Consider the following 16,996-nt stretch of genomic DNA (forward strand, 5'->3'; position numbering starts at 1 on the left):
ACATCAAGGAGTCTGAGCGCGCTGCGTTTCTTGACGCTCCGCTAACTCCTGCCGGCCTCTTTGGATCTTCCGTCAACGAGTTTGTGGAGAGATTCGCCAAGGACCAGAAAGCTTCACAGGCGTTCAAGCACTTCTTGCCGAAGCGCTCCAGTTCTGCAGCTAGCCGCTCTAGACCGGCCCCACAGAGCTCTCAGTCACGCCCACCGCCTCCTGCTGCGCCATCACGACAGCGTCAGCAACGCAGCTCGGGACCCCGTTCTCGCTCTTCGAGCCGTCGCCCCGCGCCGCGGGAGCCGCGGCAGAGGATTGCGGTGAAGCCAGAAGCCCCGAAAGCATCCTAGCACTGCTGGGAAAGCGCCGGTGTTCGAGTTCCGCTGCGGCCGAGCTCTCACCCAAGCGCGCCGCTGTTGCAGTTCCAAGAGTTGCGACTGCCTCAGTGTTTTCTGCAATGAGCAAGCCTGCACGAGTGCCCGCTTGCCTGCACACAAAAGCCGTTATCACGGCTACCCAGATGTTTCACAAAAACAGCGTTTTTTCTGGTGTCCCGGCCACGGCCGATGGTGCTATAAATGTTGTGACGATGCCCACTCCTCAGTGCCCATCTCCACATGTAAGCACAGCCCTACACACAGGGCCTGCGCTCATAATGTCGACTCAAGTCGGTCGCGCACACTACATAGTAAACGTGCCCACCCCTCAGTGCCCACAATTACTATGTCACACGCGTCATGCGGTTTCTGTAAAAACGAAACCCGTGCACGCTCGTCCGGCCACAGCCGATGGTGCTTTAAATGCAGTGACGATGCCCACTACCCAGTGCCCATCCCCACATGTAAGCACAGCCCTGCACACAGGGCGGGCGCACATAAGATCGACACAGATCGGTCGAGCGCGCCGCATAGTAAACGTGCCCACTTCCCAGTGCCCACATACACTATGTCACTTACGGCGCGGGGCTTCTGTAAAAACGAGGCCCGTGCACGTACATTCTGCACAGGCAGACGGCGAGTTGGAAGTGGTAAAAGTGCACACATGCAGCCCACGGTTACTCGCAGATATATTGAGTCCCACGGGACCCGCTCAGCCTCCCTCCAGTCGGTTAAGCGCCGGAACGGGGTCGAGGATGAGCGATCTGCCCGCTGTGATCAGCGCGCTCCCCGCCTCAGATGCACAGCACACTCGAGCGCCGCCGTTGCCCAGTCAACGGAGCGCGTGTCACATCCAGCCCTTAGCCATTCATGCAAATGCATGGTCAGCGCTTCCAGGGGTTTCGGATTGGGTGCTAGGCATTATAAAGAGAGGCTACTCGCTACAGTTTTCTCGACGCCCACCGCGCTTCTCAGTGCGCGTCGAAACTACGGTCAAAACAGAAGTAGCACACATACTTTGGGCCGAAATATCGAAACTGTTGAGCAAAGGGGCTGTAGAGCCTGTGTCTCAAGCTCAAAGCGAGGGGGGGCTGTACAGCAGATACTTTCTGGTGCCCAAGAGAGACGGGGGTCTCAGGCCCATACTGGATCTAAGGCAGCTGAACAAGGCATTGATGAAACGCAGTTTCAAAATGCTCACGACCAGGAAGCTCCTCGCGCAGATTCGCGGAGGGGACTGGTTTATGTCAATAGATCTGAAGGACGCGTATTTTCAAATACAGATAGCGTCAAACCACAGGCGGTTTTTGAGATTCGCCTTCGAGGGCCAGGCATACCAGTTTGCAGTCCTGCCAATCGGCTTGTCCGTAGCTCCTCGTACGTTTACGAGGTGCATGGATGCAGCGCTCGCTCCTCTCAGACTCAGAGGCATACGAGTGCTGAATTATTTGGACGACTGGCTAGTTCTGGCCCAATCACGAGCGGAGCTCGTGGACCACAGGGCTGTTTTACTCGATCACCTCGAGAAGCTCGGCCTCAGTGTCAATTGGGCGAAGAGTTCGCTGAACCCCAGTCAGACGATCCTGTTTCTGGGTATAGTTCTGGACTCGTGTTCCATGACGGCGCGACTGTCACCACAGCGCACGATGGGCATTCAGCGCGCAGCGAGTTCTTTCCGCTGCGGCGCGACTGTGTCGCTCAAACACTGTCAAAGGATGCTGGGTCTCATGGCCTCAGCATCTCCGGTTCTGCGGCTGGGCCTGCTCCGCATGCGCCCCCTGCAGTTCTGGCTGAAGGCTCGGGTGCCGCGCAGAGCGTGGGCGTCTGGCCGGCTGCATTTCAAGGTCGATCAGAGCTGTGTTGCGGCTCTAGCACCTTGGACAGCGAACGGCTGGTACCGATCAGGTGTAAGCCTGGGGACTTCCCCGAGTGTGAAAATGGTGTCGACGGACGCCGCCACTTCGGGATGGGGAGCGCTGCTCGAAGGCAGACCGTCCTTTGGCCTATGGTCAGAACGGGAAAAGCTCCATCATATCAACTGCCTGGAAATGCTGGCAGTGGAGAATGCGCTGACGCGCTTTTGTCCCCATATCAAGGATCACCACGTCGTAGTCCGTTCGGACAACATGTCCGTGGTGTCCTACATAAATCGCCAGGGCGGTCTCGGGTCCCGAAACCTGTACAGGCTGACGGAACGCCTCCTGATTTGGGCTCAACGCAACGTGCGCTCGCTGAGAGCGGTGCATGTGCCTGGACTGCAGAATCTGGGTCCAGACAGGCTGTCCAGAGGCAATGTCCCTACGGGCGAATGGTCTCTACACCCGCAAACAGTTCGGCTGTTGTGGGAGAGATTTGGCATGGCGGAGGTGGACCTCTTTGCGTCCCACGAAAACGCTCACTGCCCCGCATTCTTTTCCAAGAACGAAAGCGCGCTGTCACGGAAATGGCCGTGCTGCCCGCTTTATGCGTTCCCTCCCGTCTCCCTCCTTCCGCAGGTGATAGAACGGGTGAGAGAAACGAGATGTTCAATACTGCTTGTGGCACCTCTTTGGAAGAACCAACCATGGTTCCCAGATTTGATGCAATTAGCAGATGTCGCCCCATGGCCGGTACCGTTGAGGAGAGATCTCCTCTCGCAGGCCAGGGGCTCGATTTGGCACCCTCAACCGGAGTTGTGGTCCCTCCATGTATGGGCACTCAACGGTTACCCGCTGATCTCGCAGTGGGAGTGCTAAATACCATCACTCAGGCTAGAGCTCCGTCGACACGATGTCTGTATGCCTCGAAGTGGTCGGTGTTCTCCAGCTGGTGCACAGCTCGAGGTTATTCACCCCTTAGTTGTGAGGTGACGGAGGTCCTCTCCTTCCTACAGGAGCTGTTGGATAAGGGCAGAGCCCCATCCACGCTCAAAGTTTATGTGGCGGCCATCGCGGCGTTTTCTGAAACGGCGTCCGGTCAGTCAATAGGAAGGAACGATTTAGTCATCCGGTTCCTCAGAGGAGCTAGGAGGCTGAATCCTCCCAGACCTCCGTCAGTCCCTATGTGGGACCTCGCGGCGGTTTTGGAGGCCTTGAAGGGTCCCCCTTTTGAGCCTATCCAATCGGTTAGCCTTCAGCATCTGTCGTTCAAGACAGTATTCTTGTTGGCTCTCGCTTCTGTGAAGCGTGTGGGTGATTTGCACGCGCTCTCGGTGAGCCAGTCGTGCTTGGAGTTTGGGCCCAATGACTCAAGGGTCATACTCAAACCTAGGCACGGTTATGTGCCGAAATCCCTCAACACACCGTTTCGGGCTCAGGTTATTGCCCTGTCCGCCCTGCCGGTGTCAGGGGAGGATGGAGACTCGAGTCTTCTTTGCCCTGTCAGGGTTTTAAGAGCTTATGTGTCTCGCTCTGCTGCCTTTCGGCAGACGGAGCAGCTATTTGTCTCATTCGGTGGACGTTCCAAAGGAATGGCTGTTTCGAGACAGACTCTATCCAGATGGATAGTTGACGCCATAGCGTTAGCTTACGCTTCCAGGGGCCTTCAGTGCCCGTTGGGCGTCAGAGCACACTCCACAAGAGGCGTCGCCTCATCGTGGGCGTGGTCTACTGGGATCTCCTTGCAGGATATATGTATGGCGGCGGGTTGGGCCTCGCCGTCTACATTTATCAGGTTCTATAACCTGGAGGTTCCCGCCTTGCAAGCAAGGCTGCTGTCGGTATAGAAGAATCAGGGCCCTGAGGGGAATTCTGAATTCATGAGCGCTAGGCGCTGCCGACTGTTATATGGGCAGTATTGCGTAAGACCCGCATTGCCACATTGGTCAGGCCTTGCCTCGGCTGTGTGATGTCATATTGCCGCATCTACGGATGCTGCTAGATATGGGACGGAGGGTTTTTCCCCCTTTTTTCTGTCCCGGACTCTCTGTGAGTCCCTCAGGTGACTGTGCACTGTATATCCTGGGCGTTGCTTCAGGTTTATCGGTGTGTGATCCCTGCGCGCACGGCGTTTTACATCGGGTTCCCGTAGCGTCTTAGCTAAGACGCAGTACGAGAGAGCTCTCGTAAGAGAACGTACTCGGTTACTAAACGTAACCTCGGTTCTCTCTAGAAGAGCGAACGAGTACTGCGTTCTCTGCCGTGCGTACGATTCACTCTGGTTCGCTTCGGCGATGAAATAAATCAGGTGAGTCAGCCTTTTCGAGCTCCTTTTATAGGTTGGGCCACACCCGTTTCGGCGGGAAGTGGCAAGAAGGGCGCGAAGCGCCCTTATTGGTCTGATGTTGCATCAGCCTGCGCTCGATAGGCTGTGCAGTTGCCGCAGAACAAGCCAGTGAGCGAGCGAGCCGTCTCGCCTATGGCTGTGTACTGCTGCAAATGCGCTTTACAAAAATACAAAATTAAGGATAATTTTTTGCTTCAGTATTTCGTGAAAAGAGACTTTTCCCGTAGCGTCTTAGCTAAGACGCAGTACTCGTTCGCTCTTCTAGAGAGAACCGATGTTACGTTTAGTAACCGAGTACGTTTTATTGACTACTTCTCATACAAAATACTAGAATAAACCAAAGCAAATAGTTTACAAGCTTTGTTTGTCAGAGGTATCAAATAGCAAAGCATCTAGCAGCGTCAGAGAATCAGCATCAGACATAATCATTGCATTTCAGTCGTTTATGAAGTCAAGTTTATTTGTATAGCACTTTTTACTTTATAAATCGTTGCAAAGCAACTTTTAAGACAATTCATGTTTCTATAATATTTAAATGTCATTATGAAAGAAATGTATGGAAAAATCAATTAAAGACGATGAATACTATGAACAGCATTTATTATATGTTGCAATCCAACTTATAGCAAATATATTCTTAATAAAACAGCAAGTGTACTTTACATCAGATAATTCCAGCATATATAAGCAAAAATTGAACTGCTAAAATCACTATATACGTGAAAAATACAATAATCACAAAACCAAAATTAACATTTTCTACCCAGCTCCAATGCTCTGGAGCAGAACGGTGGAGAGCTAGAAAGAAAGCACAAATTTCATATTTGTTAAATTATTGTTCATGTTTTTTTAGAGCTTCTTACTTTACTGTTCTTCTGTCTTACCTGTGTTTTCTCCCGCTGAGCCAGATAGACATGACGAAATATGAACAAGATTTGACAATATTAGTTAGTTTAAAAAATCAAATCCCAAACTCATGATGTTAGAAATATTTCTAAACACCTGCTCACCTGTGATTGTGACTGTGATCAGGATTTCTCCTTCAGTGTCCAGAACTCTGTATGTTCCTGCATCACTGTCCAGAAATGATTTAATGATCAGGTTTATATCAGTATCATTACTCATTCGGTCGCTCTGAACCCCGTGATCTCTCGTCCAAACCTCCTTCCACTCTCCACTAGAGTTTGTCTCCACTTTATCAGCATCAGACACCAGAACAGACATCTTTAGCTCCTCGCCTGTTTCCACAGAAATCTCATCTGAGGAGAAACAGAAAGACATTAATCATTATTATAATGCTGTCAATCAATCAAGACCATAAACACAGATTTATGATTGGTGACCAAATGTAATCATTTTAAAGTCAGCCACTGAAAGGCCTTTATTGAATGGAAGGTGTTACATTTATATCTGCTGGTTATAACAGCAGTGTGATGTTACATTGTTGCCATTTTTACAAAATCCAGAAAATAGATGCTGATGTTTGATCAGTTTAGTCTTCACCATGAATATGAAGTTGGTACGTCCTGATTTGTAGCTTCAGCTCTGTCTGATCATTATTGTAATAGATTCTCAAAGTGTATTTCCCAGCGTCACTGAAGATCAGATTCTTGATGACGACGTCACAGTTTCCTTCTTTAAACACTCGTCCTCTACATTCTTCAGTCTCACACACTTCTATGATTTCTGACCGAGTGATTAAATCAATCTGAACAATATTATTGTCCTCATGTTCACATCTGAGTCTGATGTTTCCTCTCTTTTTTCCCGACTCAGATCTAACAGGGTTTCCTGCTGGCAGGATTTCTGCAAAAACAGATTAATTAAATTCAAAGAATCAATACATGTGAAAAATGCATGTGGTGTTTCTGTTTATTCTCTGTAATCAATCATATTCTAGTGTCTTTTTTACTCAGCTTTTATTTTACTCAGCTTTTATTTTCAAGACGTTTCACCACACATTCAAGTGGATTCAACATCTGTGAACTGTTTGTGGCATTTCTCCAATATTTAGCATCAGAAATTGTAATGATAATATTAAACTTTAAGGTTGTTGGTGATCTATTGCTCATGAAAGCATGAGATTGTGTTTGAATGCCAGCTGATTATTCTCACGTTCTGCAGAGTTCAGAACGGTTCATCTTATGAAGTGTGATGGTGCAATAGTCTGTGAAATCAATCCCAGTATCAGCTATAAACTCAAATGGGCAGATTTTGGGTTGTGTTATATACTATATGACTAACCTACGATTAACCAGTAGTGCAACATTCAAATAAATTTACTGTACACATGAGGAAAACGCATAAGCCGCAGGAACTTTACCCAGAAACTAGGGACTTTGGGCTGGTACTCTGTGTGTTTCCACCGCAGGAACCAGGAACTAAATAAAGTTCCGGGTAAAAAAAAGCCCCTCAGAAATGCCGTGTTGTAACTTATTTTTAAATAAGCGCTCTCTTTGTAAATAAACCACAGATTCGAGTTTTAAACCACTACATTCTTGCTAGAAATACTTTTAAAATTACATTTTCCCAACATCACAGCAGTAATGACTTTATGAACTACTTTACTTATAAAATCGATACTATTAGCGATAAAATTGCAACCATTCAGCCGTCAGCTACAGTATCACATCAGACAGTGCACTATAGACCCCCTGAGGAACAGTTACACTCATTCTCTACTATAGGAGAGGAAGAATTGTATAAACTTGTTAAATCATCTAAACCATGTTAGACCCTATACCATCTAAGCTCCTAAAAGAGGTGCTTCCAGAAGTCATAGATCCTCTTCTGACTATTATTAATTCCTCATTGTCATTAGGATATGTCCCCAAAACCTTCAAACTGGCTGTTATTAAGCCTCTCATCAAAAAAACACAACTTGACCCAAAGAGAAAAATGGTATATGTGAGGATTTCCAGTCAGGATTTAGACCGTATCATAGTACTGAGACTGCTCTCAAATCAAATGACCTGCCCACTGCTCCGGGTGTGTGCTCACAGTGTGTGTGTGTGTTCACTGCTCTGTGTGTGTGCATTTCAGATGGGTTAAATGCAGAGCACAAATTCTGAGTATGGGTCACCATACTTGGCTGAATGTCACTTCACTCACTAAAAAAGTGCAGTATGGAGTACCTCAAGGCTCAGTACTAGGGCCGCTACTCTTCACGCTTTACATGTTACCCTTGGGAGATATCATCAGGAAACATGGTGTTAGCTTTCACTGTTATGCTGATGATACTCAGCTCTATATTACTTTGCTGCCCGGTGAAACACACCAATTTGAAAAACTAATGGAATGCATAGTGAATATAAAAAACTGGATGACGAGTAATTTCTTACTGCTAAATTCTGAAAAAACAGAGATGTTAATTATAGGACCTAAAAACTGGATGTAATAACCTAGAACACTGTCTAAGACTTGATGGTTGCTCTGTCAATTCTTCGTCATCAGTTAGGAACCTAGGTGTGCTATTTAATCGCAATCTTTCCTTAGAAAGCCACGTTTCTGGCATTTGTAAAACTGCATTTTTCAATCTCAAAAATATATCTAAATTACGGCCTATGCTCCCAATGTCAAATGCAGAAATGTTAATCCATGCATTTATGATCTCAAGGTTAGATTATTGTAATGCTTTATTGGGTGGTTGTTCTGCAAGCTCAGTAAATAAACTACAGCTAGTCCAAAATGCAGCAGCAAGAGTTCTTACTAGAACCAGGAAGTATGACCATATTAGCCCGGTCCTGTCAACACTGCACTGGCTCCCTATCAAACATCGTATAGATTTTAAAATATTGCTTATTACTTATAAAGCCCTGAATGGTTTAGCACCTCAGTATTTCAATGAGCTCCTTTTACATTATAATCCTCTACGTCCGCTACGTTCTCAAAACTCAGGCAATTTGATATTACCTAGAATATCAAAATCAACTGCGGCGGCAGATCCTTTTCCTATTTGGCGTCTAAACTCTGGAATAACCTACCTAACATTTTTTGGGAGCCAGACGCACTCTTGCAGTTTAAATCTAGATTAAAGACCCATCTCTTTAACCTGGCTTACACATAACATACTAATATGCTTTTAATATCCAAATCCATTAAAGGATTTTTAGGCTGCATTAATTAGGTAAACCAGAACCGGGAACACTTCCCATAACATCCTATGTACTTGCTACATCATTAGAAGAATGGCATCTACGCTAATATTTGTCTGTTTCTCTCTTATTCCGAGGTCATCGTAGCCAACCAGATCCAGTCTGTATCCAGAACAGATGCTGGATCAGCACCTAGAAAGGACCTCTACATCCCTGAAAGACAGCGGAGACCAAGACAACTAGAGCCCCAGATACAGATCCCCTGTAAAGACCTTGACTCAGAGGAGCACCAGGACAAGACCACAGGAAACAGATGATTCTTCTGCACAATCTGACTTTGCTGCAGCCTGGAATTGAACTACTGGTTTCGTCTGGTCAGAGGAGAACTGGCCCCCCAACTGAGCCTGGTTTCTCCCAAGCTTTTTTTCTCCATTCTGTCACCGATGGAGTTTCGGTTCCTTGCCGCTGTCGCCTCTGGCTTGCTTAGTTGGGGTCAATTTATCAACAGTGATATCATTGACTTGATTGCAAATAAATGCACAGACACTATTTAAACTGAACAGAGATGACATCACTGAATTCAATAATAAACTGCCTTTAACTGTCATTTTGCATTATTGACACACTGTTTTCCTAATGAATGTTGTTCAGTTGCTTTGACGCAATATATTTTGTTTAAAGCACTATATAAATAAAGGTGACTTGACTTGACTTGACATTTCATGACACAATAACGGTAATATTTTGAAAATGATCCGAATAAATGGTGGTTGAACTCCATTGAAACCAGTATTGAACAGTATTGAACCAATACTGCGTGAACTCGACCAATCAGGATTTTTAGTGAGCAAGTCCCGCCCCCGAAAGTTCCCGAACTTTGAAAAAGTACTACCTTGCCAGCAAGGACTTTCTGATGGGCATGATAACGCCTGAGTTTGCCACTATCGTGTCGGAGGCTGTGGATCTCGTGCATCAGGTGGGAAGGAAGGAGGACAGTCATCCCAGAGAGGTGATCATTCTCTTCGCCTGCAGGATGAGCTGAGATGAAATATGGAAAAGAACCAAGATGTCTTCGGTATGCAAGGAAGCTGGCATCCGTTTTGCTGAGGATTTGATGAAGGAAGACGTGAGTTATGGCCAAGAATCGAACAAGTCAGAAAGGAAGGCAAAACAGCTGGTTTTAGAGGCCCATTTGGTTACATAGAGAGTAAACATATTTCTTGAGAGGGTTTGATTGTTTCTATGAGGTTAGATGGACTGATAAGGAAACGGGATTTAGTTTTCTATCCCGCAAACTTTATATTTTAGTCTGTGTTGCAACAGACTGCATTCTTATTTCTGTTAATTTCAATTTATAGATCCAATTGTTGTGTAATTGTTTGTGTTGTCACGTTAAAATCTAACATCCCGTTTTCATCCTTTAATTGTAGGGGTTTAAAGCATTCTTTTAAAAGAAAGGCGATTTTTTTATTTAGTAAAAGTCAAAAATCAAACTGCTTGTTTTTACAGGAAACTCATTCAGAGTCGGCAGATGCTGCCTTTTGGAAAAAACAGTGAGGACATGATATGTTATATGTTACATAACATATATGTTATATATATGTTATATGATATGTTATATGCACTGCAGACTGAAGATCTTCAAAATTGGGCAGAACCTCCAAAATGGGTTGGGGTCTCCTTTCACAAAGACTTTCACCATTGGCTGTGGCTTCAGCCAATTGTTACTGACTTACATTTCAAAATAAAACTTTATAAATTAAACAGTTTAAGGGTTGCAGAGCAGTTGAGGGTTCGGTGCCTTGCTCAAGGGCACCTCAGTCTTGGTATTGAGGGTGGAGAAAGCATTGTACATGCACTCCCCCCACCTACAATTTCTGCTGGACAGAGACTCAAACTCACAACCCTTCGATTGCGAGTCTGACTCTCTAACCATTAGGCCACGACTCCCCCAAGGTGCCATTGTCTGGTGAGTCTCATATCGCATGACCTTATTAACTGTTTATCTCCTGAACTGCAACTTTCTTTGCCACGCTATTCAGCGCCAATCCCACCATTCAGTCCATTTCAGTGGTTAAGGTAAGGTGTGGGATAGGTTTAGGGGTTAGCGTTTTTTGTTGCGTAATGTGGGAAACACTTTAACTGACACAACCAATAAAAACTTCAGAATCAGCTGTGGGGCGGAGTTTGCACTGAAGTGGATGCGCCTGTCTGTCAATGGGAGAAAGCATGACCGATTTTGGAGCTCCCACCCTGTTTTGGAGTTCCCACCCCTATTTAGAGATCTCCAGGCTGCAGTTATACCCTTCTCCAGTCATGGGTGAAGTCGGTCTCCAGGTGTCGCTGTTTGCACGAATAAATCATAGACAGAAAAAGAAATGGACATAATGACCCCATTGGATTCAACGGCGACAAGTGAAGTCAATTAGAAGCAGCACTTCCTGGGGGTCGAGCGTACTGCGCAGACTCAAATTGAACTTGATGACGTAAATGTCACGTGAACAACCTGTCTGACAATTGTAAGTCTTCTAATTGCTCTGTCAAGAGAAATCGAAATCACCCACCGAATCTTGCAGACGTTGTTGAAGAATTTTGTCCCGTTGCTTTTATGGACTCTCTATGGGCTTCTCCCTTGTCTTTATGACTCCACGTCCCCCCAATAGCCTCATAGACAGTAAAAGATTGCCTGCGAGCTTCTCCTCCTGTCCATATGGTAATTTCTCTATTGTGCGGCAGAGAGTCGCAGGTTATGATGTGTATTTTGTGTTTCTTTATAAATAAGGAATGGACAAATGAAGTCTTTGAATGCCTCAGATGTAATATTATTTGCTGTCAAAGTGACGCCAAAATGAATGGGAGTCAATGGAATGCTAACAGCAGGTGGGGGTCCACTAGCCAATTGTGGCGCCCAGGGGTGCTTCAATAAAATATGAAACCCTGCCCCCCTGGGGTAAAGTTCCTGTGGTGGAAATGCGGTTGTAGTTCCTGGGGGAAAAATTTCCTGATACAATTGTTCCGGGTAATTTCGGTGGAGACGGGGCAATTGTCCCTGCTGGCGAGGTAGTACTTTTTCAAAGTTCCGGAACTTTTGGGGGCGGGACTTCGGTGCCAAACATCCTGATTGGTTGAGTTCACACAGCATTGTGATTTCGACCACCATTTATTCGGATCATTTTCAAAATATTACTGTTACTGTGTCGTGAAATGTAATTTTAAAAGTATTTCAGGTGAAAATTTAGTTGTTTTAAAGACAAATCTGTGGTTTATTTATAAAGACAGCGTCGATTTGAAAATGTGTTTCGCCGATCTCGGAGACGGTGAGCTCCACGCGATCAGCTTTAGCTCAGTCCTCATGTATCCGACGAGAGCAGCCTTACCTCGGCTAGACCTTCTGATGTGTGCCGCTGGCTCTGATGTCTCTTTAGTGGCTAAACATAAAATATAATTTGTTTTGGGTAAATCTAACAGGTAATCTTTGGTCTGTTTCGTTTCATTGTAATGGCTGTATATATACACATTTCCCTGAACTAAGTAGCCTACATTTCTGCATCTGTTATTTTGTTTTAATGAAAATGAAAGGAGGCAGTGGTATTTGATATCCTATTTCGTTTAATTGTAAATATACAGAGAGGAAAACAGCAGTAGCCAAGTCATCAAACAGAATTACCGGATTTGTGTCATAGTGGACATCACATTCCCGAGTCGATTGCACAAAGTCTGAACTACCGAGGATGCAAATCCAAAATTTGAATAGACTGTTTTGTATTGGGAAACGCGCGCAGACCTACGTCACCAGACTATTTGCATTATCTTCCCAGTACTTTACACCACGCTGGAAACACAGAAAGCAACAGGTCTGGGGGGAAAATAGTTCCTGGGAAAAAAGTTTTTGTTATTATCGGCGGAAACGTGGCAATAGATAGTTATCCTGAAATGCATATCTTAAAGGGATAGTTTCTGTCATCATTGACTCAAGTCATTTAAAACCTTTATGAGTTTCTTTCTTCTGATAAACACAAAAGTAGACAATGACCACACAGCGACATCAATAACTTATTTTGTGTTCAAAAGAAGAAAGAATCTCACAGGTTTGAGGGTGAGCAAATGGTGATAGAATTTTCATCATGGATGAACTATTATTTTTAATGTATTTCAGTTTATGGTGTTTGAATATTGATTTTCAGAATGTTTCAGGGAAAAAATCATAAGAGGAAAACAAAGCTACATTTAATAAATTTAGATTACAATTTAGCTATGCTATGCTATGCTATGTGTTAAATAGCTTAAAATATTTGCTGGATATTGTTTCGAGTTAACCATTTAGGGTTTATTCAATTTGTTGTTCTTTGTTGGACGAATCGTCAACAGAAATCACTTGGATGAGTGGTGTGATAAACAACTGAGTAGATTAATTAACTCTATCTAATACTGAAAAAAGTTTCAGTTCATTAAAAAACAAATGACACTGACCCTTTTGATAGAAGAAACAAAACATCAGCAGCAGAAGAAGAAGATTCAAGCATTTGGACCTGATGAAAATAAAAGGCTGTTATGAGACAGACACATACGTCACAATCACAAAAGATAAAACCCTTTGGTCTGCTTCTTATTAGAACATGATAATAAGAATAAGAAACAAATCTGAGTCTTAGTTTTATTAATGATGCCAGTGTAATCCTCAAGAAGACTGATCCGTCAAACACAAATGTCCAATGGACACAAAACTTTATAAAATTATTTTTCATCAGACATTCAGCATAAACATGTCGACACATTTCTTCATCTGCAGGTTAAGTTTACAGAAGCAGAAACACATTGGCAGGCTATAATAGCACAAAAACACACAAGCTTTATATTAAATAGCATCTAAACTTACATGGTGAAACTTCTGCATGAGTCTTTTGAACACCAATCTGAATCCTCTGCACAGACACATACACATAAAACTATGACAAAATACCCCTCTGGACAGTCATTCAGGTAAACACAGACAGTTGTGTCAAGTTAAAGAAAACAGATGAGAAAGAAATGTGATGTGTATCTATCAGATCTGTGCATCAGGTCTTAAAGGGACAGCGCCCTATAAATACTGCTGTTGTCATTAAAGATCATCAAACTACAAAACAGCTGCGATAAACAAATCATAATGTGATCCAAACCGTGAGATTTGTGATCCGTTGAACCACTAATTAAAAAAATAGACAGAGAACATTTTACCTGAGTGTTTTGTTTAGCAAACCAGCAGGTTTAGCAAGAGTTAAAACAAAACTGAAAGTAACTTTTGAAAACATGGAATATTTAGAGCCTCCTACCAAGGAATACTGTAGTGTGATGATCATTAGTGGCTGTTCTGTTAAAACACATTGAGCTGAGAAAATGATTCTGATTCGACATGATTTTGTGAATTATTTGTTGAATAATTTACATATGAATTTAAGAATTATAAAGAAAGGTCAGCTTCCTGTTTCTTCATGTTCATGATGAAGCAGACAATAAAATCTGATCTCAGATAAGCTGAACATTTCACGTGACTTATCTGAAGTCACAACACTGAAGAAATGTAACTTCTGAATTCTTCTTTAGAGTTTAAAACATGTAATTGTTTAAATCTGATTAGATACTTTCAAGAGCTTTATTCCAGTTCAAGCGTTGCATTCCTCCCAAGATTTACTATATTTAAAACCCAATGATTTCTTATTGTAGTTTTCAATATCCTGCTGGATGTACAGTACTTTAAATAGCTTATAGCAATACAAAGATGCTTTACAGATAAATATAATATAAACAAGAATACAGTTATACTCAGAACAAATCACTGTTAATCTGAACATGTATCACCGCATACAAAACTTGAAAAGAAAAGATCCAATAAAAATAATTGTCTGTTTGATCAGATCATTTCTAGCCACAGAAATCTGGTTTATCTGTAAGTCATTTGAAATGTAGAGACAGTCAACAAACACAACACGGCTGTAGGATTGCAGTCCATATGTTCATATATGCTGTAAGTTAAATGTTGATTGCAAATATATTGTTGCCAGAATCCTCAGCAGATGTTTTAACTCTGAAAGCAGATTTCCAGTAATCAGTGATGTTGATGTTCTGGGACACTTTTACAGTTGTTATAGTATTGAATTGAGACTCTTTTGATCCACGTTCCACATTTCTGTGCAGACGTTGTTGTTTTATTGATGACTCGAATTTAAAGCATTTCCAGAACCACCAGAACCAAAAACACAGACATAAAGACAGTACAGAAGTCAAAAGACAAATCCAAACAGCTGGAAGAAGAAAGTGGGAAGAGAAATTTTTTTTAATAATATTGATTTTTAATTAATTTTAATATTTTTTTTTACTTGATTAAAGTTTTTGTACAGCTCTCAATGCCTCCTGTTTTACTCTGTTGTACTGTACTGTATTTGTCATTATGTGTTTTTTTCCAGCTTTTCCTTTGATTCTGTACAGAATATTGAAAGGTTAGTCTCACAGTTTAGTCTGAATTTGCTGTTTAAGGATAATATTTCTAAACATCACTGAGCTTCTCTCACCTCTCACTCTTCTAACTTTCTCTTCTGAAGCTCTCATATTTTTCTTTGAAAAGGTACTTCCTCTAGACATTTTAAGGAGAACGTTACAAGTGAATTCCTGAACAATGTTTTTAACAGATTAACTGCAAAGATTAATCAGTGATATCACAATAGGGAAGAAAAGACAATTGCAATTTCCATTTCATGTTGACTATAAAAAGCCTCTTCATAATCCATCGTAATATAGGGTTAAAATAATTAGCAAAATATTGAATTCATACAGAAATTTTTCAGAGATTGGCATGCATTCTCAAATGTTTTATAGTGAATACTGTCATGATTGTTTAGGTGATGGATTCAATACAAACCATGCCTTCTAATTCATTAAATAGCTGATAACCTTTCATAGGCGTTTTTAACTGTTGACAAACAGAATCCTGGCTTGGGGTTGAAAATACAGTGGAATGAAAAAAATAAATATATTGCAGAAATATCAGACACAAACTGATATACCGCTGGCCCGAACAAACCCCAGTGATATACACCGGGAAGAAATAACTTCTTTTTTGCATGTGTGCTTACTGTTTAAAGATATTATAAAGCTCTCAATGCCTCCTGTTTATGTTCATGATTTGAACAGTAAATACTAAACTGTGTGACTGACCTTTTAATATCTTCTACAGAATCTAGTTCTACATACACTGAATAACTGAAGATCACACACAGTCAATCTAAATGAACAAACTCAAGCAGAAACATGTGCTTTGTTGCTAGGAGACACATGACAAATTAATCACAATCAGAGCTGAAATCTGCTGCTCAAACTGTTGAAAATGAACTTCATCTGACTGTATCTGGACTCACACACATCTTCAGCCTTTACAGAATAACCAGCAGAGGACAATAAAGACCAGTCATACTCCTTTAGTGGGAGGAGCCAAACAAAGACTCTCCTTTAGTGGGAGGAGCCAAACACATACTTTCCTTTAGTGGGAGGAGCCAAACACAGACTCTCCTTTAGTGGGAGGAGCCAAACACAGACTCTCCTTTAGTGGGAGGAGCCAAACACAGACTCTCCTTTAGTGGGAGGAGCCAAACACAGACTCTCCTTTAGTGGGAGGAGCCAAACACAGACTCTCCTTTAGTGGGAGGAGCCAAACACATACTTTCCTTTAGTGGGAGGAGCCAAACACAGACTCTCCTTTAGTGGGAGGAGCCAAACACAGACTCTCCTTTAGTGGGAGGAGCCAAACACATACTTTCCTTTAGTGGGAGGAGCCAGACACAGACTCTCCTTTAGTGGGAGGAGCCAAACACATACTTTCCTTTAGTGGGAGGAGCCAAACACAGACTCTCCTTTAGTAGGAGGAGCCAAACACAGACTCTCCTTTAGTGGGAGGAGCCAAACACAGACTCTCCTTTAGTGGGAGGAGCCAAACACATACTTTCCTTTAGTGGGAGGAGCCAGACACAGACTCTCCTTTAGTGGGAGGAGCCAAACACATACTCTGTGAAAGACTTTGACCTGTGTGTGTGTGTGGGGGGGGGTGATACTTGTGGTTTTGTCATTACTTATATCTCACTAAGTGTGCAGTGGTTTACTGAATTTAAACAGCCAGAATCTAAAAGTCATGCAGAACTTTTACAATGTAAGTTTTTTTAATTCTTTTAAATATAAAGCCTGTGTGTTTTTGTCTCACTATACCAATAGTTGTGTTTATTTGTTGAAAAGGGTTGCCTTATAACCTGCTAATAATGCTAAGGGTGCTAAAAAAATCAACATGTTTATCATTATGCACTGATT

The 16,996-nt window shown here is 43.1% G+C and overlaps 2 protein-coding genes across 2 annotated transcripts in view; one reads left to right on the plus strand and one right to left on the minus strand.

Annotated features, from left to right (window-relative positions):
• Positions 1–4,874: 4,874 nt before the first annotated feature.
• On the minus strand, positions 4,875–13,817 carry LOC132103870 (uncharacterized). Its single transcript, XM_059508937.1, has 6 exons — positions 13,542–13,817; positions 13,136–13,194; positions 6,075–6,377; positions 5,582–5,830; positions 5,456–5,470; positions 4,875–5,369 (listed from the first exon to the last, which is right to left on the minus strand). Coding segments are annotated over exons 1-6 (762 nt in total). The 5' UTR covers positions 13,544–13,817; the 3' UTR covers positions 4,875–5,235.
• A 2,943-nt stretch (positions 13,818–16,760) lies between these two features.
• The window catches only part of LOC132103868 (uncharacterized), an 83,697-nt gene continuing 83,461 nt past the window's right edge, over positions 16,761–16,996 (plus strand). The window contains exon 1 of the mRNA XM_059508935.1: positions 16,761–16,841. Coding sequence (XP_059364918.1) covers positions 16,840–16,841 — 2 coding nt within the window. The 5' untranslated portion in view covers positions 16,761–16,839. The remainder of the gene's footprint in view (positions 16,842–16,996) is intronic.

The sequence above is a fragment of the Carassius carassius genome, chromosome 25 (assembly GCF_963082965.1).
Source record: "Carassius carassius chromosome 25, fCarCar2.1, whole genome shotgun sequence".
Classification (NCBI taxonomy): Eukaryota; Metazoa; Chordata; class Actinopteri; order Cypriniformes; family Cyprinidae; genus Carassius; species Carassius carassius.